The sequence below is a fragment of the Trachinotus anak genome, unplaced genomic scaffold, assembly GCF_046630095.1.
Source record: "Trachinotus anak isolate AG129_WGS33_773 ecotype Australia unplaced genomic scaffold, CSIRO_AGI_Tana_v1 ptg000016l, whole genome shotgun sequence".
NCBI classification, from domain to species: domain Eukaryota; kingdom Metazoa; phylum Chordata; class Actinopteri; order Carangiformes; family Carangidae; genus Trachinotus; species Trachinotus anak.
In genome coordinates, this window is record NW_027273867.1 from 23,140,566 (window position 1) to 23,164,609 (window position 24,044).

Sequence of the window (24,044 nt, forward strand, 5' to 3'; positions counted from 1 at the left end):
CAAACGCATCCGACACTTCATCCAGTGAGCACTTCCCCCCGAAAGAGCATCACCAGCAGGTCACACATATGGGAATCCAAGTGCATTTAGATGACTTATCGGTCAAGTGGCTGCAGCGTCCTCCATCAGCTTTCCAGTGCCAATTTGATGTTGTCTCTCAGACACTCAGCTGTGGCCTCGCAACACAACTACCACATTTGTCAAATTGTTTTTATTTCAAGCCAAAGTAAGGTCAAACTTAAAAAAAATGTTTTTGCCAACAAATGAAATTAAGCCACAGCAGAAAGGGAAAGAAATACAAGTGTGACTTGTCATGACCCAGCTATGATTCTCTTTGTGTGTATGTGCCAGTAAATTCACATTACTAACATGATGTTTGACAACACAAGTACTGCATTAAAGGATTTTATGTAACTAACACATGCTCTGCTAGCAGTTCAGGTGCTTATTAGCAAATGTCACAACAGCGTTTTCCACAGATTTGATGAAAGCAGCTAATTAACAGACTTGAATCACATTTATTTATTGACAGAAGCTAAATGCTCCAATATGTTCAGTAGCTTGTTGCTAACTTTATTCGTCTGTCATGTGGTGCTGGGCAGGTCCTGCAAGCTACAGTGAGTTAATAAAAACTTTTTTCCACTCTATACTGAAATGATTGAAAAAATACAACTGACTCATTTTACATTGTAAGTAGTCATTTGATTCACTGTTAATGTTAAAACAGCCAATAAATTGAAGCAGTTTTTAAAATACTACACACTGGGAGCGTTTATATGAATGATGAAGGGTAACCTACTTTTTCCCAGTGACTGATTTGATACCTTTTTCCTTTATTAGTCAAACTATTATTAGTCAGTTCCAAATTTTTAAACGAACAAATCATGGTCAAGTCCAAAAGCTCAGTAAGTTCCATGTAATTACATGGTAGCGTGTATGACATTAAAATGTGTGGCCCTCAAAAAGGTAAGAAATGTTCATAGTGTAAAGCAGTTAGGTTTAAATGCCTGGTTGTGCCCTGCTAATTATGTGTTTTCATTTTAAGCACTGAACAAACTAATCATGACCTTGGTGGTAAAAGCATGTTTTAGCAAATGGCTCCTGCACTGCAGCAAGAAATAAGGTGTGACAGGTAAAAAAAAAAAAAACAACACAGCAAATAAATTAAACAGTAAGGACATAAAATGTAAATTAAATAGGAAAGAGAGCAGGAGGATGAGCAAATCAGAAAAAAAAAATCTTTAGGGAAAAAAAACAGGGGTCAATGACAGCTTATTAACAATAGAGTAAACTCCTCTCTCAGCCAATAAAACTGATAGAGGATGAACTCGTTATCTTCCTATTGGCCAGGTTATGTGTTGGCAGGAAGGAGCTTATCTGGACTCGACCAGGAGCTCAGAACACACACACAAACTATACACACATTCACACACACACACACACACAAACACTCACTCTCTTTCTCCCCTAGAGTGGCTTCTGCCAGAAATGAGTCTTGTACATATAACAGAAGAAACTGATCATAAAGGATTCAGATTGTAAATACAACCATGTGACACAAGATACAGGAAAATACAAGTTCTCCTCAGTAATCAGAAATATGGTGTCATGTTGCTGTTATCTTTTAATACATATCATTTTATGAGTAAGGTACAACTCACTGTAAACAGCCTTTCCCTTTCATTCCACATGTGCTGTGATTCACATTGTTTTGTTTTTTTCCTCAGATGTTGGTGGGGATGCAGCAGGGATCTCTGGCTCCATCATTAAAAGTCTATTGATTTAATGTGAAAGTTATTCCTGCTGTTTATTATCTGGATTGATTAAAAGATAATTAACCTCACTTTGCTCTGCAGTTTCAAGTTCCCCTTATGCTTAGGCTATAACAAAATCATTCTCGCTCTTAATTGTGTGTTTTGATGTGGTGCCATATGACTTTTAATGCATCTACAGCTGCTGTGAAGCAACTTTACCTTCTCTCAGGGATAATTAGGTTATTTGGTGATGTTTTACTCTATTGACCCCAGAGGGAAAGTCTTTCTTTAAGCCCCTCCGTCCCTGTGCACGGCACATGGAGAAGGTAAAGATTTACTGGCTTGTTCATGGACGCTTAGCCAGACATCTCAATTTCTCAAGAGATCAGAGCATGAGGCCTCCTGGTTTCATGTTTTCAGGATGATCTCTATCAAACCATTTTTTGAAACTTCTTTTCCACTTTCTACTAAGGTTGATAGAGTGATAAGGATTTAGAGGAGAAACCACTGGGAGACGTCAAGGTTAGAAATCACTTGTTATATATAGACTCCTGTTGTGTGGAAAAGTGTTTTGCTCTGTTCTCAGACAGAAAAGTGTGACATCTATATTGTTCTGTTCCTCCCTGATTATGGCCGTAATAAACTGCAGCTCATCCTGTCCAAACACAATCTTTGAAGAGTTACAACGATATATTACAAGTCTGTATACACCAAGGGCGAAGGTTTGGTCTCAACATTGGTAGAGACACAACAACCCCACAACCCCTCCAAAACAAAGAGGACTTTTTAATGCTGTCAGCTGACTGGTTTATTAAAATATAAGATCAATATTTACATTTAATTAAAAACTATACGCAGTAACAGATCAAACACTAAAAGATATTAAACTTCAGGAAATTACTTAAAAAAAGACTGAACAAACTATATTTTTGCATTTTTGCATCCAACATTAGCACTTTTATATTCAGTGGTCGTACAAGTGTTGCAGTTCCTCCACCGAGCTCCAACTTTGACTTCTACAACAGTAAAATGCTGCTAATCCAGTGATGCATCAGTAACAATCTCATCATGTAAGGCTCGCTACATTAGGTAGGCAGTAGGCTTCCTGGCAGGTTTTCAGGTTTTGTTGGCATGATACAAAGAACAAAATGAAATTATGTGTGCTGTGCAGAAAGGGAGTCGTCTGAAACTTCACTTAGGTCTGGACCAGCAGCACTGAGAACTTGCTGCACACTGATCCACTGTCGCCTCCTCCGTGCCTGACATGAGCCTCACATGACGTGAGCCTCCAGACACTCCCCCTCCTTTCAGCCAATCAAATGCTAGGATGCCTAGATCAGTCGTCCTGCAAACAAAGCCTCTGGGAGGGCACATTGGAATTATCTAATCTCTTTACTCGAATCATAGTGTGAATGAGTTCCCTCAAATATTCATAGGGACATGTCCCTGCTGTCCATATACAAACCTACGCCCATGGTTTACGCTTATTTTCATTGTAGCTGTTTTTGTTTTTCCTCTCATTTTTACTTTAGTGATATACTAAATCATTTTAAACCTGCTGCTCTCAGTGAGTTAAACAAAAAACAAGAGCAAACCAGAAAATGAACTGGTTCCCACTGATGTGATGAACAATGTGGCCTTTTGCCTAATGCAATGTTCATAATGGGCAGTTTGACTGCTGTTAAAAGCCAAGAGGTTGAAAACTATTGTTGAGAAACCACCAATTTATAATATAACAAGAGCTGGCTAATAAGAAGTCTGCATAAATATTTTCTAATTCTAAATTTAAATTTAATCCTGAAGATTTCATGTATGTTTGGAGAGCATGTGAGCATAATTTAGATGCCAGTTAGAGGCTGGTGACTGCTTTGTTGTGACATCACAAAGTTCCAGAAGTCCTGACGGCTCATTTTATGAATACAGGCTGTGTGCATTTCTCTGTGGACTGGACTTTGATACTTTCACAGTATTAATATAGAACCTAGACCTGCTTTATAATCAGAAACACATGGACATCTACCTTTAGACTATCTGGGACCTTTAAAGGTGTTTGATATCCAGGGGTTGTTGGCAGTGGATTACCTGGAGTTGACGGGCATGCGGCAGGGTACAGAGTCCCGGATGCAGGAGCTGGTGCCTGGGTCAGCAGGCTCCACAATGACAAAGGGCCTCTCCTCCAGGGTGACCACTCGGAGGTGCTGGGAGTCATCCAGAGGCTTCAGGAAGGAGCCGTAACGAGACCAGGGGTGGTAACGTAGACGCAGGTGTCCGTTCTCCCACCAGCCAACCTGGAAAACACACACAAACACACACACATAAACTTTTCTACAGCAACACGCACTGGAAAACGAGATGCTGCCTAATGAAATTTTGTTATGAAAATGCTGTAAAAACAGTGGCCACCTGTAAATATTCAAATGCATTCACTTTTCAACCAATTTCAGCCTGGTTTTAATGTTAACACCTGAACCTGCAAATCAACAAATATATGCTTAATGACAAGCTAAAAGATGGTTTCCATGGTGACTAACACCTTCACTTTCATTTGTGTCCACAATCCCAAAAGCGAACAACAAAGAAGTTTGTATTAGATGTTCAAAACAGGCTCCTCCAGTATGTACTCGGTGCCTTGTGCTGCTTCCACACGCCTGCCAACACAGAGACGTAGCCGCGGCTGATCCTCCTTTGATATTCCACTTACACTGACATCCTCATGGGTGAGGACTCAGGTAATAGTTTCCTAAACTGCAGATAATACTGTCAGTTACCTATTATTGTTATTCTTCTGTGTTTGGTCTTGTTGTCTCCACCGGGGATTTCTTTATCCTAACCTCTGTATGGAAAGCCTCAAGGGACAACATTACACATCATAGGATAACAGGGATCTAACAACTCGGATAACAACATAGTACAGTGTGTTGCATGAGGACCACAGGTACCTCAGCCCATCTGTCTGTTTATTGTGGATTATCACTGCGAGTCTGTTAACTGAAGCATCTAACCTTATGTCTCTTCCTGCACAGTTATGCTTCAGAACATGAACAGTAAACTGGGGAGGACATTTTTTGTTGTGAGGAAACATAACACAGCCACGAAACGTGTCTCTACTGTATAATGAGCAGTTTGTTTATGTTAACTGAGCTAAATATTTTCCTGCTGCAACATGTTTTTTTTTTTTTCAAATATAAAAATTAACACCAAGACTGAGACAGTTTGCAGTGTCGCAGTGACCCACACGTGCTAACAAATCTGTTCACTTTGAGGATGTTCACTTCGACTGGATGGATGTGCAACCGCAACACTGCGATGTGTGAAGTCTCTGCTCATTTTCTAGCTGTGGTGTTAAATATTTAGATGTTATTTGCTTACTACCAGTTCTCCTGTGGATCACCCTGGTGGTGCCTCCTCAAACACACACATATACACACATTTTTCTCATTTGTGAGGACATCAGGTTTACCTTCACCTTAAAGACCCCCACCAATGAAAAACAAGTTTGTTAACATGTCCGTATTGTGTTTCCTACATGATACAAGACAGTATGAAAGTCTCCAATGTTCCCTCCGCCAACCATCATGACTTTTTTTTTTTATGCATATGTAGCTGCACTTCTATACATACTACGGCATGTTGACATAATTTTAGCCTTAAATCCAGGTCGAAAAGGAAAAGCAGATGATTAATCTTGTGGAAAAAATTAAAGTACAGAAAAACCCCACAGAGAATTTTGCTCCCTCCTGGAGGGTCTGGGAGCGGTCCAGGTTGGAAGACAGAACCTTCTCACTGTAAGGGGCAGCCCTGTTTCACTGTTCGACAATGATACAAAACCAAACTACACAACCTAACCAAAACTAACTGGTTATTTTCTAATGTTATTGGCATCAGATTTTGTAATTTCAGGTTGTGCAATATATCTTATTTTGGGTCAAATGTACTTCAAAACCTGTACCTTTAAATCACCTTTTCTTAGTTTTCAGTTGACTCGGTCAGTTACCCCCCAGGTCCACCTGGCAGTTAGTTGGTGTAAATAATCACTAACAACTAATCTCTTCCAAACATATGTTAAAACAAGATCCAGCTTTGTGTCCCCACATGAGCGGTCAGTCCTCATGATGTGCTGTGAACACAGATATCACCACAACAAGACGACGAATCGGTAAAAGCATAACACTCAGAAAAAACATGGACACATAGATGCACAAAAACTGACACAGAGGAACCCATAGACACAACAGGCACAAAAACACAAATAGGTACATTGGTACACATCCACATTGTTATTCATAATTATTCATCTTGCCCACTTTAACACATTAACACAACCTCGGCCAGAGATACAAACAAGAGAGCGATGTAAATCTGCAGCACCTGGCACTTTGGACCAACCTCACTCATTGTATCATTTATGCACTCTCTGTCTCACCGTGTCTCTGCTTGCCTCTCTCTCAGTCTCGCTGCTGCATAAATAGTAATAAGCAGATCCAATAGTTCATTATAAAGCAACATGATAATCTCCTCTGCTGTGCTCATTTGTCCTCCAGTTCACTCCCTTATATGTTTTGCATTAACTGAGGTAAATGCTTTCTGCCGCTCTTTAAAGACAAAAAGACTCACATTCATATGCATGCAAGAGTGCGAACACACACACACACACACAGAGTTCCTTGTCTTACTGTATTTGTGGGGACCCACCATTCAACCAGACCTTAACGATCACAAACCCTAAAACCAAGTCTTAAACCTCAAACAGTCATTCAGACTTCTGGAATCCAACATTGTGGCCCCCATAAAGATGTCAGACCCCACAAATATAGTAAAACAAACCCACACACACAGCCCAGACCAACACTGAATCCCTGGATTGCCAGGACAGCAGAAGGCAGCAACAAGGCAGGATTGGATGTTTTGTATTTCTGTTACCACGGAGCTCAGACAGACCTGCAGATCTTTATCAAAATGTTATGAGACTGAATGAAAACACCAACATTAAATCCAACTTACTTTTCTTTTTAAAAATCACAGCCACATACTACAAAGAGAACAGGTTCTATAATATGTTTATTGACCGCCTTGCGAAAATGTTGCAGTAAAAAACAACACATGATGTAATTTTGGTTTTGACTGCAATCGGTATCATCCTGAAGAAATTATATATATCTTTGATATGTCCTTTACAATCAATAATCTGAAGTGCACTGCTCAGTAGACTCAGGACTTTGGGTGGGGGCACAACCTGGTAGAATCAATAATTCAGTATGTATTACTACCAAAATCAACACTCGTCACTGCGTTTCTAGTCATTGCTCCCAAAGTGCTCTGTAGAATCAATAACTTGATCTTCTACTCACCTCCTATCAATAATCTGACACTAATTATCCCAAATCATCCACCAGCTGCTTTACATAGTCCATAACTTAGAAAGGAATATTTGATTTTCTCTATATTGTTCTGTCTGCTCAGCCTCACTGGCTCATTGTTAACACAGCTCTTCTTCTGTTTATTACAAACGAATCGCCGCCGCCGCTACCTCGGCTGCTACAGAGGTAAAACGCACCGCTCTCTGAGCACCAGAGGACCTTTACAGACAAACACCAAACACGCAGTGATGAAAATAACAATAAGCTGATTCATGGTTACAGTGGTCTGCTTTTAGGAGGGGAGCAAAACACGTTCTTTCATTCAGAAAATTAAATACTAAAATAATATTCTTAATAAGACTTGGTCAAAACCCAGTATATGACTGGACAACATGGTCAATGTGAAATTGAGGACATGGTTGAAAACAGTTGTAAATACCTGACATCATTGCATCATATTTGCAATCTTCCTTGTGTAGGACAGTTTCAACCATCTCGTCCTCTCTGTGCCCATATAAACATTATTTTAATACAGCTGACTTTACAATAAAGTTGTTTTTCATGTTTTTCTGTTTCTGTTGTCAGACAATGTAACAAGTATGAAATAGTGACTGAAACATAGACTACATGTTAACTTTCAAGCCATTTCCAAGCTGCTGCTCTGCTGCTAAAATACTGGTTATATAAGCATCATGTTGTTGGACAAAACCACCAAACACATCAGTTAAAGACAAAGACTATGCTATGATTTCAGCTGTATTTACTTGTAAAATGATCTCTCTGTTGCAGTGCACAGCTTCTCCACACAGAGAGAGATGGCATGACTGTCTCTTCTAAGTACCCAAGGTTTGTCCAAAAAGTCACTTGATTTGTCTCTAGTTACTTTTTGGAAGAAAAGTCTCTAAATCTACCAACAAATGCACTGAGGTGACAACTCTGCAGGCTGTAAATAGAACCTGTTTGCACTAATTCATTTTGAAAGAGCAACAGCCAATAGGGAAACTCCAACTGAGTCATGTGACATTTAGCTGACCAGTCAGTCAGTCACAGATTTTCACGATTATAGGCCTGGCCCCGCTGATGTGGACCACACAAAAATAAGGGCTGAGTGTAACAGTGAGTCAATATGAATAAGTTTGGCCCTGGTGGAACCACAGCTTTTTGTGTTAAGTGCAAAGTATATATTTTTACAATATTATATATAATATATATTTTCACAATATAATAAATGTAATCTTATTGCTAAAATATAAAATTTTCCTTTAACTTCTGAGACCTCACAAACAGTGGTTAGGGAGGGGCCAGACGGTTAACATCATATGGAAACAAGAATCTATGTGATTATGATACAGTGAAATAGAACTTGTATGGAGTTCAAGCTTCAGAAAGCTTATATTAGGAAGCAGAGGGCATGGAGTTTGATCCAGTTTTTTTCAGGCTTGTTGCTTATTACTGAATAAAAGTCAAGATTTTTGAACCTCTGCAGCATCAGTTTGTACATTATTTATCCAACTCATCTTTATCAAAACACAAATCTAATTTTCTGGAGTAGCTTTTATAAACATAATAACATGAGTTCAATCCTTGGACAGTATTGCAGTGGGTTTTTTTGGGGGGTTTTTTTGTTTTGTTTTTCTGGGTTTTTTTTCATGTTTGTTGCTTGTTAAAAGTCAGATTAATTAGACAATACTTAAAGTTGGCTGTGGTCCTATGGTGATTTGGTCTGACTCATGCCCAAATTTCACCACGTTATGGTGAAATTTGGCTGATGTTCATTTTTTACTTCTTTAACCTTTAGTATTGAATATAAAGTTCTATTTAATAAATGTCGTTTTTCAAATCATTATTATTGAGTGTCCCGCTGTCTGTTAGCGTTGTCCTTTTCAGATGAGTCATTATTTATTTCGGTCAGGCTTGTAGTGTCCTGGCTTCTGTTCGGTTTCCCAATGATGTCGCTCATCTGGAGACGAGTCAAGGCTCTTTAACAACACATCTAATATTTAACCTTGTGGTTTCCCTGAATGCTAAAAAGTTACAGCTCTCAAACTCTAACACTGAAATGTCAGAGGTAAAAGGATTGGACACAGCAGCCTTATCCTTCTAACAGAGAGAATGAAAATACAGCCACTTGTAATAATTACTGTAGGAGTGGCAACCATTTTATGGACAGTGAAGCATCAATGAGGCTGTGTTTGTTCAGGGGACTCCTGCTAGAAGTGGATTCATCACTACTTTAGTGTTTTCTTTTATATCAGGGACCATGTACAAAATTTAACCTCAAAAAAGAAGAAAGAAAGATTCTTTGTAACAGCTGTAGCTACTTGCTAATTTCCATCTGGGGAGACAGCTAATGGTGTCAAATGAGCCGAAAGGAAATAAAGTTTGATTAAATGTTTTATTTAATCAATATAGTCTGATTCACATTGACTTGATTGACTGGTGTTAAAGTGCTGTATTTTTAATTCTTATTAAATATGGAAACATGAATTCAATGAGTGCCACACACTTAAAAATGGAGACATGGGCAGTTTAAAAGCCCAAGGTCACACCCTCTGCATGAGCTCAGGATTTATTCTAAAGTGGGGCAATAGCAGAGACTGTGACAAATTAGCATACTCCAAAATGGTGTATTATGAGGATTAAACTTTAAAAATTTAAAAATCCTGGCTACACTGCAGCTCCCTCAGTTTAATATATGTCTTCGATAATGTCTGATCTCGGCAGATTATGTGTGTGATCACCGATCACTAGAAACATTATCAACATTTCTCATCAGTCTTCTAGTTTTATTGCCACCTACATGATATTAAAATATTTCATGAATTGAGGGTTAAAATATTGATGTTTTCAAATCAAAGCTGCTACAGCGGTGCTCACCCAACACAAGAGTCCAAATTAATGTTAAAGGTCCCATATTGTATAAAGTGAGATGCACATGAGTGTTTTTTGATTATAAAGCAGGTCTAGGTTCTATATTAATACTGTGAAAGTATCAAAGCCTCAGTCCACAGAGAAATGCACACAGCCTGTATTCAGAAACTGAGCCTTAAAACCAGCTGTCAGGACTTCTGGAACTTTGTGATGTCACAACAAAGCAGTCACCGCCCAGTCACTGCTCTCTGCCACGCTCCAAGCCCTGCCCACCTGGACCCACCATCCAATCTTGCAGGATTTAGTTTCTCTGAGTATTTACCTGAAATCTGCTATATTTTTATTGGATCACTCAGAAAACAAACATCTCTTCTGATTGGCTCACCAACCTGTTGTTACAGTGGCTCCAGAGAGAAGCATGAGAGAGGAGATATAAAATTACATTAATTTGATTTTGGTTTTTAAAACCACAAATATATCTTCTCATGGATATTAAAACCTCAAAACTGTAAAATAGGGGACCTTTAAGTTTCAATTTGAGAATGATGCTCTTTAGCAGAAATTTCTTGTGTTATTTGCTTGTACAAAAGTCGCCCATCAGAGCAGTGCAGGCCTGGAAGTTAGCTTTAAAGCCTGCTTCCTTATGAAGTACAGGCTAAATCATTTTAATCGATTAACAACCCCATCAACTCCCTCCTGCTGATGCACTGTGATCATATCCTATGTTGTGGGGTTGTAAAACTCTTACTGCACCTTTAAACTGAACTGAGATGGGATTCAGCTTTTTGTGTGGGTTCCACCTCCCCTGCCAGGTTGATTAAAACCTGTACTCCTGCCTTCTTGTCTGATTCGCTTGTTGAGCCTCTGTGCACCGCTCTGTTCACGCTTCAGCTCAAACAACAAACAAATGTAAAACGACTTGCTGTATCGTTGCATCATGTAACAACACAACTTCATAAAACTGAAGGAATGAGATGTTCAAAAGCTGGCTGCAGAACAACAACAGTCAAACAACTCAAGAAGCCTTTCATTTCATCTGTACTGGAGCACAAACACACACATTAACAAATTAACAAATTATAATTTGATGCAGAAACACTAGCATAACACAAAATGTGAATACGGCTCTGTTATAATAATCATTTCTAATGGAGCTGTTGGCCTGCCTTCATGGTTTGTGTTTTGCTATGCAGTGTCACTAATCATGCATCCATAAGCACATGTGTATGTATGTATATTGTGGTGTGGATTCCTATAGAACCATGCTATGCAAAATATTAATGTCACTAAAAATATCCAGAAATTAAGCCAGTTTGGGTAAAATCCTGCTCTTATGAAATCAGGTTTAATAGCAGAGAAATGATTCACTTTGTAGGCTGCTTGAAGTACTAAGATACTTCATGTAAAATTTGCACAATTTAGTGGATTGAGGCATTTTATAGAGAACTGGTAACTGAACTGGTTTGAGGAGACTTAAGGTTACTTTGAATCAAAAGTTAAACATTTTATACACTCTGTAGTAATTAACCTTTAGTTAAGAAAGATAAGAAGATCTTACAACAGTTCACCAAATATCTTCTCCTAATATCAAGACTGAATGTTCATCTCTGGGAATTTTCCATCTCTGAGACTCTATATGAATATAGTCCCTGATCTCCCTCCAAGCTCTACAGTCAGCTCCTGTTCAGCTGCCCTAAGGTTGCTGTGCTCTGCAAATATACTCCATGATTCAGTTCAGGAGAGGTTAATTCAGCAAATATACGCCTGGGAAATGGGGATGTTCAGACAAATGAGGTTGGAGAGCAACTACTGGATAGTTCAGGTCAAGTGCTGATGTCTGAGGGAGTTGTATGGACACTATTTGCCCTCTATTTTTCCATTAGCCCTCAGTTCAAAGCCTGTTTTAAATCTGTAAACCTCAGCCTGGAAAGATTAAATAACATAATGAACTCAAATTTTGCAAATTTACTCTACTTGTCCCAAATCTACTTCCAGATTGTCTCTCTATCTATATTTTAAAGGATTTTCTTGAATGTTTGTTATACTTGTGCTGCTTAGTTGTGCCCACAACTGATAGTACAACCTATTTTATAGCAGACAAACACAAATGACTGTCATTTTGACCTGAATTTACAGCTGAGAAAGTGGAAATACATACATACATACATACATTCATATAACATTAGTATTCATTTGGAGGCATGAAATGATGAAACAAAGTCCAATATTCCTTCCTTTTTAGCTCTATTTTGTTCTCGACCAACTCTTGAAGGAAACACTCACCAGCTAACTTTGTCTTTCTGCCATTTGATGCTGTACAAGCAGTGTGGCTTTTTAGAGCTTCTTCATTGAAAAAAACGGTAACAAGAGAAGACAGAGTGAACCTAAACCGTAAAGTTACGGGTCCAGAAAATCAAAGCAATGAGCTGAAAGATGCTGAAACGCTCAATAGAGCTGAGTGGACCTGCAGCGCTGGGTAACAATTCTCACTACTTGTCACGATAAGTGACCACTATTTAGGTGATCAGTACATAGGTCATCTGTGCAGCAGGTTATAATGACCCGTGTTATCTTTTGTTGCTAGGCGACATCTAGTGGTCATAGTAATTATGACAGAGGCAAAGAGAAAAATGTGATGGTGCAGTTTATAGAGCGACAGAGTCCACGTCAGGAGGAGGATGGGGTGGATGGATGGGTCAACAAAACAAAGCAATATCACACAGGAGAGCAGTGACCTGTTCAACAACCTTAACCATGTTGTTATTATTGTTACCATGACAACAAAGACTGTCTAATGTTAAGGAGGTACTTATTTCAACACAAATCACCATCTTTTTCTAAACTCAACCAAGCCTTGACCGTTAGTTTAGTAACCATGGCGACAAAGGTAGGTATGCTGCTTTCTGCACAGTCTACATGTTTATTATTGTAACCATAACAACCAAGGTTTGGTACGAATGCCGCCAAAGGGGGTTGACAAAATGACCTGTATAGTTGTTTAGGTTGGAGGACTGGTTGTGTTTTTTAACAATGCAGAAACTCAGTAGAGCCATTATTAATACATGTATATTGATTGTAGCAGCTTTAAGTTGCTCCATTCCCTGAGGAGTTTATGAATCAGACCATAAGATTAGTTTGGCTGCTGCAGGTTCTGGAGAGGAGTCATATATAGTGTAAAATTAATAAATAAATATTGTGAAATCCTGAGGGAGGTTTCTTGTTCAAAACCTGACATGGCTACCATGACAATTTCCTCCTAAACTCATCTGAACATCAGACACAAAAGAGCAGCACAGGAGTGATCTTTTGAGAGCAGCAGTGCAAAGTAAAGCCTTATCTGTCAGTTTTTTCTTCCTCTATCTCACCCAGTCCCATGGAGTACTACACAGTAACCTATCTCCTCCGGCAGTCTTCATTCAGCAAAAATTCAATACCGTAAAGGTGAGATGCATCAGAAAAGGGCAGAAAACACCACTATGATTCTCACAGATGAGCAGTACTTCAGTTCGTTGCCTCTTGCACCACTGTAATTCTCTGCTCTGCTGTAAGGTTCTGCCAGAAGAAATGCAGGCTGGATGTGTGACAAAGTGAGGTACAGGAGACTTAAAAACACGAATAAAGAAGCTGACACTCGCCAAAAATAAATGCCCCTTGTTCAGCAATCAAATGATAAGAGGGAGCTCCTTTATTTTTCATGAGCACTGTCACAGTTTAAACAAAAGTATCATCAGTAACTTTAATATTTCGCCTAATCTCAATCTTTCTCTGAGGCTTGTTATCTTCTGCAAAACACCACCAGGGTCAAATTCAGATCATTGCAAACTTGATGTGTTACATTCTGCAAAACCCTCCCTCAAACACCACCACTCACTCTGAGGTTTTTCAGATGCAAATTGCCAACACTAAACCAGAGTTTTATAGAAAGTCTAGAGGGAGAAACGTTATGCCGCATTGTCAAGTTAATGCTTTTCATCACAAGTGTTGACAACTGACAAATGATGGCTTTGGAGGCCAGCTCGGTTCGAAGATTCACCATGAGACACAGCGAAGAAACTGAAACTGGTGACAAAAAAATGGAAAAAGGAGATGCTAGAATGACCGATTTGACATCAAAAGTGTCTCAGCTAAAAATGCTGTTTTCTCCCTCCAGTGTCTTCAGTTTCTTACGAGCTCCTTGATGATTCGTTCACATTTTACAGGCTAACAGACTGCGACGAATGATACTGTGTAATAAGCACAATGCAAACAGATCAGAATTTTTCAGTCATAGTATTTCATTCAGTCAGAGTTTAAAGTTCCTTTCCAGACACGTTGCAGACCATGTAAAAATACTCTATGATTGATGCTATGATAAATATTTTGTTTGCTTATTGGTAGCAAATCTACTCTTACTTCCTCATTGAGCAATTTGGGATCCTACGTCATGCCCCGCCCACCACCTGCTTGCTCCAGGTGTCCAGGTGAAAGAGCAGAGAGTATTAAGATGGTTAGAGGAGGAAACATCAGAGAGACTCATCACTGATATTGTGTCTTGTATTATATCAAAATCATCATATGGACATGTTAACCAGGTTAAAAATTAAATTTCTATCAGAGGGGGTCTCTGAAGCAAATTTGGAGGATCTGTAGGTCAGTGCTTAGTCAATGCTAATTCATACAATGAGCTGGAGACCTCTAAATATGGTCACATAATTATAACCAGTATAATGGGCCTCACATGTTAGATTTGAAAATTCTCTTCTGATGAGTTTTGCCTTTGGAGACCAACAGTCAACATCCAGTGCTACGAGCTGCTCCGGTTCACAACGCTGACACTTCTCTGTTTTTGTTTTTTAATTTAAGCCTCTAAAGCAGCATTAAAAATTCATACTCCCCATATTAGAGAGGCCAGTCAAGATCTCTCACACTAAACTTATAAAACCATGTCTTTATGGACTAGGGTTTGTACAGAGGTGCAGACCCATTCAAACAATAGTGAACAACACCTCTGTCTAAAATACCACTGTATGATGTAACATTATGATTGACCTTAATGGGAATTTAACCTGTCCAGTTAAGGTAGTGGTGTCCACATACTTTTGGCCATGCAGTGTTCATTCTTCCTGATTATACAGGTGTGAAGTGCTTAGAAATCCTGCTTAGAGAAATGTCTGATCTAAATTGAGTTTACTTTTTCCTTAAATCCTACTTAATGCACTTTAATCTGAATCCTTTATTAAATCCTTCATATAGAGCCAACCACCTTCAGGATGAAGTTCAGCTTCGACAGGAAGGTGAAGAACTACAAACACTTTGAAGTCCAGCGGTTTATACTGATGCTGCACTGAAATGATTCTTTTTTTTTTCCTTTTCGGTTATCATTGCTAAAATGAGGGGAGCCTCGAGTCTGCATTCAGTGGTAAACATATTGAGTCGTAAAAGGTCAGGAGCAAATGGAACACAGCAGGATAGACAAAAAGGTTTACTTGTTTTTCTCAGGTTGAGAAGTAGTCTCGTGGAATTGAAAGTGCCCTCGAAGGGGCAACCTTGGATTTGGAGCTATTACTGTACAACGGCCACACATGGAGCCTGACGGAGACGATATTGGACTGAGAGTTAGTGCTGGCTAACAAGGCTGACAAACCCAAGAAAGAGTGCAGGGAGACGAAGAGATGGGGAGTAGGGGAGATCTAATGAGGTTTTTTTTGTGGGGGGGGGCAGAGACAGTGAGACAGCAAGAAGGTTTAACTGAGCAGCAATGAGTTAGGATGTTTGATGAGGTGTGAAATTGTGGTTAGCCAGCACGCTATGATAATTAGTGCTGACTGGCGCAGCTGTGTACTGACCTCCTCCCAGCCTCTCCCATTGGTGTAGGAGATGACATCGAGCAGCGGGTTGGACAGGTAGCCGTCATTGTTGAAGGAATAATCCCGCCCACCGATAGATATGTTGGTGAAGTACCTGTGAGTGGAGAGAGCAGAGCAGAGAGGTGAAATAAGAGACGTGTCTTTACAGCCCTACAAGAGGGAAAATCCACGTACGGGGCAAAGATAATAGGTGCACCGGTCACCTGTGTAACTAATATTCATCTCATTCAGTCAGCTGGACTTTCAGTCAACACAGAAGCTGCAGTTACAGTCACTCAGAGCAGATGATTTCTCTCAAATGAATATTCAAAATTGACTTTCCTTCCGTCCGTCTCATTCATGTTTATCACCATTTTCCTGTTGCTATTTTCCATAAATGTAGCAAAGCAGCAGGCAAGTTACTGTAGGAAGATGATTCTGCCTCTTCAAGTCCCGCAGATCTGACTGGTTGACTCTTTCTCCAACAAGCAGACACAGCCGGCCTGACAAATCTGAGATGTGGTCAATAATTAAGAGGTTTGGTAAGAACGGGTTGCAAACTGTTCTAGTCTGCTGGAGATTAGCTGATCACTTTTGACTACATGCATCGGCTGAAATTTAGCTCTTGTTCCAGTGCAGGTCGAAAGTCACACTGGATGAAAACACATCTGCAAAGTGATTGTAACCTAATGTGATGCATGTACATTGAAGTTACACCTATAAGGTTGTGGTACCCATGTTATTATTAACTCAAAGTCATCTCAACCCGAAAGTCCCCACAGTGAGCGAGCACTGGGTGACAGGAACTCACTAATGTCTTCAAATTCATTCAATACATTAATTGATTAAGTGGGTCTACTATAGAGGCCCCAGGGTGTTCCTCTAGGGCAGCTAGGGTTTACTCCGTTTCCCAGTCTTAAGGAAGACCCAGTGTGGGTCAAAACTGGTCATCATTTTCTTTTTTGTGATAATTTTTACTTAGATATACCCTAAGCAATGAAGGCATTTTAACTACATCATTGGTTTAGTGAGAGTGTACCTGAACTAAGCCCTGAGTTTTCCCTGTGTCAGCTGTCTCACACAACCACTAGGCGTCGCTTAGCAACAAAATGCAACTATGGGTCATAGTGAACAGCTCACAGTAAGCTATGGGGTTGATTTTTATGGGAAACAGTCTCATGTTGAAGTTGACAATAAAGAGCAGAGACTGATTGAGTGTAGCAGAAGCTGATGGATGCTGAGGTGAGCTTGACAAAAGTAGCCAAATAGATGGAATACTATAACAGAGCTAAGTCTGACAATCTGACTCTGACATGTCCCACAGAAGATGAACCCTGTCTTGTTCAACAGTTCCTGACTTTTCCTCTGGAACCACACAGCAACATTTCAGTATCTCATCTTTCAGTTGTCTGATTTCCCTGATTATTGTTGAACACATTCACGCTTCTTTAGATTTTTGTCCTTGCTCATTCCCACTGTTATCAGGTCAAACTGGTGCTACTGATGAGAGTCAAAGAAAGACACAAGATGCAACAGTGTTTTTGGAGAACTAGTAAGTGTTTTTGAACTAGTAATTACTTCTGGTGAGTCAATTTGTTAACATAGACAAAAAAAAAAACTAAACAGAAAGGAATCAAGTAAAGTTATCAAAGCTGAGGCGGATGTGAGACCTTCACTGCAGGGACCTAACATCAGGGATCCTGTGCTAAAGACAAAACATATTTCTGTTGATATAAGAGGAAATCTTATCGTTGAGGTGCAGAGGCAGGAGACATGAGGCAAAGAGCAGAATTCACTGAAATGTTTCCCTGTCTTCAGCCGAATTCTTGTGTCATGCAACAGCGGGAGGTTTGCAGAGCAAGTAAAGCTTACAGAGAGTAAACACTGGAGGACAAATACTTGAGAATACTTAATACCAGGAAAGACAAAAGCAGTGAGGGTGTGAGGGAGAATGAGAGAGCTTTACCTTTGATGTCTTTTAATGAAATATCTACCTTAAAAGCATCTGGAGAAAAAAAAAAACACATCAAAGCATCCTGATGAAACCATCCCACACACTCCGACAGGCGACCTCGCTGAGAGAAAATCTCAACAACGTCCTCAAATAACACTTAATCAACTGCAATCAGCTTCAAAACAGAAAATATGCACTGCAGAAACCACCTCTAAAAAACACAGATATACAGCTGTGCCCACAGTGGCTATGTAGTCAAAGAGCACACATTATATATTCTTCAAGCGCTAAACTAGCAGATTTCATATGTTAAAAAAAGAAAGAAAAAAAAGACGTTGACACTGTGTATTGCTGATATATTCAACATTAGAGAGATTTAACCTACAGCCAGGTTAGGAGAGCTTTATATGTTCTCTCCTGAGAGTATCAAGTATCTTATTTGAATATTACAAGAAAAAATAAGTGGATTGATTTATGAATGACAGAGGAAGAACGGAAAGAACGGCAGAAAGACGAATCTAAAATCATCATGTCCAGGAAAAAGATGTCACTGTTTGACTGACAACTGACACAAAACCACGAAAAAAGCAAACACACAAATAAAAGACACCAAAACCACAACATGAAAAAGGAGCCCCGAGCAGATTTCATCAAAACCAATAAATGTCCACAACCTGCTTTGGACACACAACCCTGTCAATCCTGGATATTTCTGAATGAATGAAGCTCTACATTTATTAATGGTTGAGGAAGGTGGTGACTGTCGCACCAGAGACTGAGGAACATCCAAAGTCCTGTCTGTGGTCTACACAACAAAACCACTTTGGTTAAAGAACTTGCCATATGTAAATTAGCAGCATGTCCTTATTACATTAAAAGAAAGTGTTAATCAGGTCACTGTTACTTACTAAAATATATTTTTTGTGAGGTTATAAGATCAAAGTTGAAAGTGCAGAAGTGTTAGAAAATGTCTATTACAGTTAGTCTGTTTCCATTTTAGTCTGCGTGTGAGTCGTTTAGGGGACATCTGTAAATTATAGCATTTAACAATAGCATGAGTCTGAGGCATTTAGGGGACATCTGTAACCTGTAATTTATACCTGTACAGCATTAAAACATTCTATTTACCATCATGACTTGGGCCCATAGTCCTCATTGGTCCATGGTGGGATTAGAGCGGAAAATATACCTCCAGTCATGTGTTGGCTTTACATTATGTATCAAATGCAGTGGGGAGTAGAAATAATGAAGAGCAGCATTAAAAAGCAGCTTACAGAGGCAGCGAATCAGCATATTATATGCATGTCCCAGATATCATATTCTGCTTTCTAATAATAAGAGTATCAGCTTATCCCTGCTATTGTACATGAAATATGGTGTTTAGTATTCTGAATATGGATATTTTCATTTCAGGTGTTAAGCAGAAGCTTTTCTTCACAAGGACTTAGGGTCCAAGAGTGAAATGAGATTCAGCTGCTACAGGAGCAGCTGACTGCAAAGTCACAGTCTTCACTGAACTAGTTGATTCCACTTCCCAAAGGGGGAAACTGTCGGCTCTTTGTCAGCCACTTTAGATTTAAAAGAAATGGTCAGTTCACTAACTGGATGAAAGAAAACTGACATTTCTCATGATCTACTGATGTGGTCCGGGAGAATATGCGAGGCAGAGACTGCACTGCATTGTTTGATATGCAATATATTCGGGGGAAAAGACGGGAATAGCTATGGCTGCTTGTTATTATAAACAAACAATATGATACAGCAGAAATTCTGGGGGTGAATTGATCGTGAAATTGGTGAAATTGCACCTTGCACTCTGGAAAACACATGCAAATAGAGCATCAACAGGAAAGTTAACATCTATAAAGTGTTTGGTGGTTACACAGCACACTGATAAACACCACACTGACCATTATGTCAGAGTAATATTGGAATATCAGTGCGTGTGTAATCATGTTGGCCTGCAGCGGCTGAAATAAAAATCAATCCAGAGAACAATCAGTGCGTCAGCCACAGATGTAACCTCACACACCATGCAATCTCTGAGGGCACTTTGACAAAAAAAGGTGCTTGTGTCTCTGCTTCTGAATTCATGCCCACAGATTCTGTGACTGGAGAGTGTTTGGCAGGAGCGTTGTAGAAGGAGACTGCCAATCTGATGTTGTACTCATGATTGCCTGATTCTGCCTGACATCTGGAAAGCCAGTGAGAACTCAAGTGTTTCTTTTTCACCTGGTTTTAACCCTAGAGAAAAATATCTGCCTTCAGGTTTAGAATGGCACAAGTCAGACGTTTATCACTCCCCCTCTGCTTCATCCTTTTTCCTCCACTTCTCCGAGGTCGGGTCACGGTGGCAGCAGGTCAAGCAAAGTAGTTCAGATGTCCCTCTCCACAACGTTTTCCAGCTCTTTCTGAGGGATCCTGAGGCGTTCCCACACCACATGAGATATATGATCTCTCCAGCATGTTCTGTTTCCACCCCAAGGCCTCCTGCCAGTTGGATGGGCCTGGATAACCTCCAACAGAGGGCACTGAGGAGGCATCTTACTTGCTCTACTCCAGATGATAGAGCTCCTCAGCCCATCTCTAAGGTTGAGCCCAGCCACCCTGCAGAGGAAACCAATTTCAGCCGCAATCTCAGTCTTTTGGTCGCTACCCAAAGCTCATGCCCGTAGGTGAGGGTTGGAATGAAAATTGATGGTTAATGTCATCTCCCACTCCATTTTACCCTCACTCGTGAATAAAACCCCCAGATACTTAAACTCCCTCACTCGGGGCAGAAACTCCACCCAACCCAACGAGGGCAATGAGCTGTTTTCTGGCAGAGAACCATGGTCTCCGACTTCACCTCCTCCATCCTTTATTCTTCACCACCCCTCTCCGCCTCTGTTTCCTTCTTCCACCCTACTATCTCAAATTCTCTTGACTCCCCCCCGTGGTAGGTACTGTACAGTGGAGAGGAGCAGTGAACCAGAGGTGACAGCAACGAGAAAGTGGAAAGAAAACAGCAGGCGGATGAGGAGGTTGTGAGAGCAAAAGAGAAGAAAAGAGAAGGTGGAAGAAAGACAGCGAGAGACTGCAAGAGACAGAGGAAGAGTAAGACAAAGAGACACCGAGAGAGATGGGCGGGGGGGTGGGGGGGTGGGGGTGGGGGGGTGGGGGCGTTGGGGGAGGGGGGGGGGGTGCAACAAAAGAGGGAGACAGGTGCAGACGGGGGAGAGACTGTGGGACCCTGAAAATGAGAGGCAGGAGATTGTTGCTCTGCACAGAAACAAGAGCTGCTTCACTGAGAGCATCAGACAGGTTCGCTACGCTGAATCAGTGGCTGTTACTACAGACAGACATGATCACTGCAGCCCTCAACACAATGCACTCAGTCTTGGTATATTTATTTGGTTATCCTGGTTTTGGCCATTCTTAAGTGGTGGAGGTAAAGCCTCCAACTGTTGTATATTCATATATATGAAGTAAAAGGTACCATACCTTTTACTTCACTTCACCTGTCTTCTATTATCTGTGTTTGACAGAATGGTGGAGGTGGATGTTTAAATCTCCTAATGCATTTGAACAAACCTGGATAGTTTTCTCTCCAGACCAACTCAAGATGTTCACATTGGCATTGAAATGCTCACCTGAGTTTTCCTGTTGGTTCATTCAGTCCTACATCATGTTCATATTAATATTCATATTTTGGAAATGGAGGAGGAGTATTTCATTTTGCTGTAACCTGTAATCAGTGGTGGGTGATGTATCTGTCCTGCTGAGATCATTTTTAGTGGACACAGATGTTTTTAGGAGCAGTTAAATCTGCATTTTCATGATGACCAAAGAATAAGGGTGCCGTTGTTTCTGTAGGTCACCTTGTTTTTTTTATGGGTGCAGCTGTTTTTCTGGCTTGGACACAAGAAGATGACGTCCACACTTTTAATCCCACCTCTGGCTCTGATTGGTTGATTGTTATTCCCTCTGGGAGAAACAGTCATCAATGAGCACAACACCAGACCCTCTCTGAATCACTGAACAAATCAGAGATGTGGGCTGCAGCTATTAAAAAGCATCACTGGCTGCAGTGTTCTACAAGAGATGTTTCCCTCTACTATTGCATCAGTCACTAAAAAAACATGGCTTTATCTTTTATGAAAATATCATAGATTATTACTTTAAATTCTTCTTGTAACGCAGGAGGTAGAGTCATTTGTAGGCAGAGAGCTGAGGGAGGAATGAGCGAGAGAGGAGCAGAAATAGAGGGTGAGTGAGAGTGAGGCAGGAGGTTGGAGAGCGGCTCAGTGGGAGATGCTGTTCTCATTCTGTATTATAACCTACACAACAGCAGAGCTGAGACGGAGCCTGATTTAATCATTGAATTCATTACTGAGACACGTGACAGCTGTGAATCAAGCAGGGAGGAGGGAGAAGAAGAAAAGTTCCCTGTGGAATTAGTACCTGCTTTATTACTTTATAGACTGGGAGAGAAGAGAAGGAGAAGAAAAATTAGATATCAAGAGAATTACAGGTGAAGAATAGGAGATAAAAGGAACTGAGAGGCAGAGGAGAAGCAATAGAGGATTTGACCAAAGGGAGAGTAATGAACAGACTGACCGGGGTCTGAAAGCAACAATTTGGGGGGGTACAATGGGAATACAAACTCTGCTCACCCCATTTAATCCACCTTTTCATTCACAGGCATAAAGTTACCCAGAAGGCCATCTGCCTGAGCTCTCAGGAGGTCTGGAGAGAACCTTGTGACAGTGGTCTGTGGAAATCCTGCGGTGGTGACTCATCTGAAGGAAACAGCTCACCTGGCTGAGGATGAGTGTGTTGTTCTGAGTGTAGACAGCGACAGCTCGCTGCGTCCACACCCACTGCTGACTGTCTGTCAGGCTGTAATAACCATATTCCACATGACTTTCACATTCACACTGGTTTTATTTCAAACCAGACTTATTTTGATTTCAAAATAAGACAACCTGAGCTTGGTTTTCATTCATCCGTCCCAATCTCATGAACACGATATCTCAATAAAGGAACTTCTTCAAATTTGGCACAAACATTCACTTGGACTCAAGGATGAACTGATTAGATTTTGGTGGTCAAAGGTCAAAGTTAAAGGTCCCTGTGACCTCACACCTCTTGAATGTGGTATCTCAAGACCACCGCAAGGGAATTTGTTTAGCTGAGGCACAAACATTGACTGAACGAGGTTGTCAAAGGTCAAAGGTCAACAAGTTTTTAGCCCAACTCATGAATTCATACATTAATTAGGACACAATTTAATTCAAATGTCTATAGGATAAAATGAAGTGATGACATTTTGTATCCAAATGGTAAAAGGTCTTCACTGTGACATCATAATGCAAAAACACCTCAGGCCATTATTCAATGCTGTAATTCAGGAAAGGAGATTATCACCATATTTTCTGCCACTTGGCTGGTTGGCAGAGGCAAACAACCACAAAATGGTAATATTAGTTTTGCTTTTGCTAATGAGAGGAGCCAGTAATACTGAGCCTGTGTGTTGGCTAAAGCAGCATTTGGCCATCATTTTATTTGGTCTCATTAATGTGCTGGATGAACAGAAACAAATATAAACAAGCAGATCTACTGGACTCGTGAATTTCCCACATGGTTAATGATGCTTAACACGTGACTGTAAGTTCATCCATGAATTCATGAACTGCAAAAAGGCTAATCCATGAATCCTAAATTTAAATCCATCATGCCGCAAGAGAACCTTTGCCTGCAAAAGATTTTCATATGAAAAAAAAAAGCACATCCATCCCTTTTTGTCACAAACTGAAATGAAACTAGAAAAATCCACCTTCTGCAACTGATAAGGAACGAAAATATGAAATATGTTTTTTCCATTTCTATTTGTCATTTATAATTCAATACAGTTTCATTCAACTCTGATGGAAATGCTGCAGCAGAGAAACAGAAGTCTGGGCGTTGGAAGGTATAGATTCATGTACAGACTTTGGGCTGCACAACAGAGACAGAAAGATAAAAGGCTCCATTCAGGGGAGGAGACTGGATGTGTGCCTGCCTGCCCGTCCGTCTGATGCACAGTTTGTACTAATGGTTTACAGTCCTGCTCTAATAATCATCAAAGATCTCACCGGCCAGTGTGTGTATGCGAGTGTGTGATTTTTCCATCAGTGGAAACATTCAGCCTCTTCGCTGCTGCCTGTTACAAGAAAGCTTTCTGCGTAACCATGACAACTTCTTAAAAAGTGAGGAGAGTGCGAGAGATGGTGGGGAGTTGAACAGAAAGAGATGAAAAGAA

At 40.3% G+C, this 24,044-nt stretch overlaps 1 protein-coding gene and 1 long non-coding RNA gene across 3 annotated transcripts in view; one reads left to right on the forward strand and one right to left on the reverse strand.

Moving 5' to 3' along the window:
• The window catches only part of grin2da (glutamate receptor, ionotropic, N-methyl D-aspartate 2D, a), a 209,598-nt gene that overhangs the window by 58,515 nt on the left and 127,039 nt on the right, over positions 1-24,044 (reverse strand). For both annotated transcript variants that reach the window (XM_071500199.1, XM_071500200.1), the window contains 2 exons: positions 15,808-15,922; positions 3,837-4,042 (listed from right to left, as the gene is read on the reverse strand). In XM_071500199.1, coding sequence (XP_071356300.1) covers positions 3,837-4,042; positions 15,808-15,922 — 321 coding nt within the window. The remainder of the gene's footprint in view (positions 1-3,836; positions 4,043-15,807; positions 15,923-24,044) is intronic.
• On the forward strand, positions 12,052-14,939 carry LOC139633999 (uncharacterized). Its single transcript, XR_011693879.1, has 3 exons — positions 12,052-12,869; positions 13,352-13,423; positions 13,532-14,939. It is a non-coding gene; the product is annotated as an uncharacterized lncRNA (long non-coding RNA).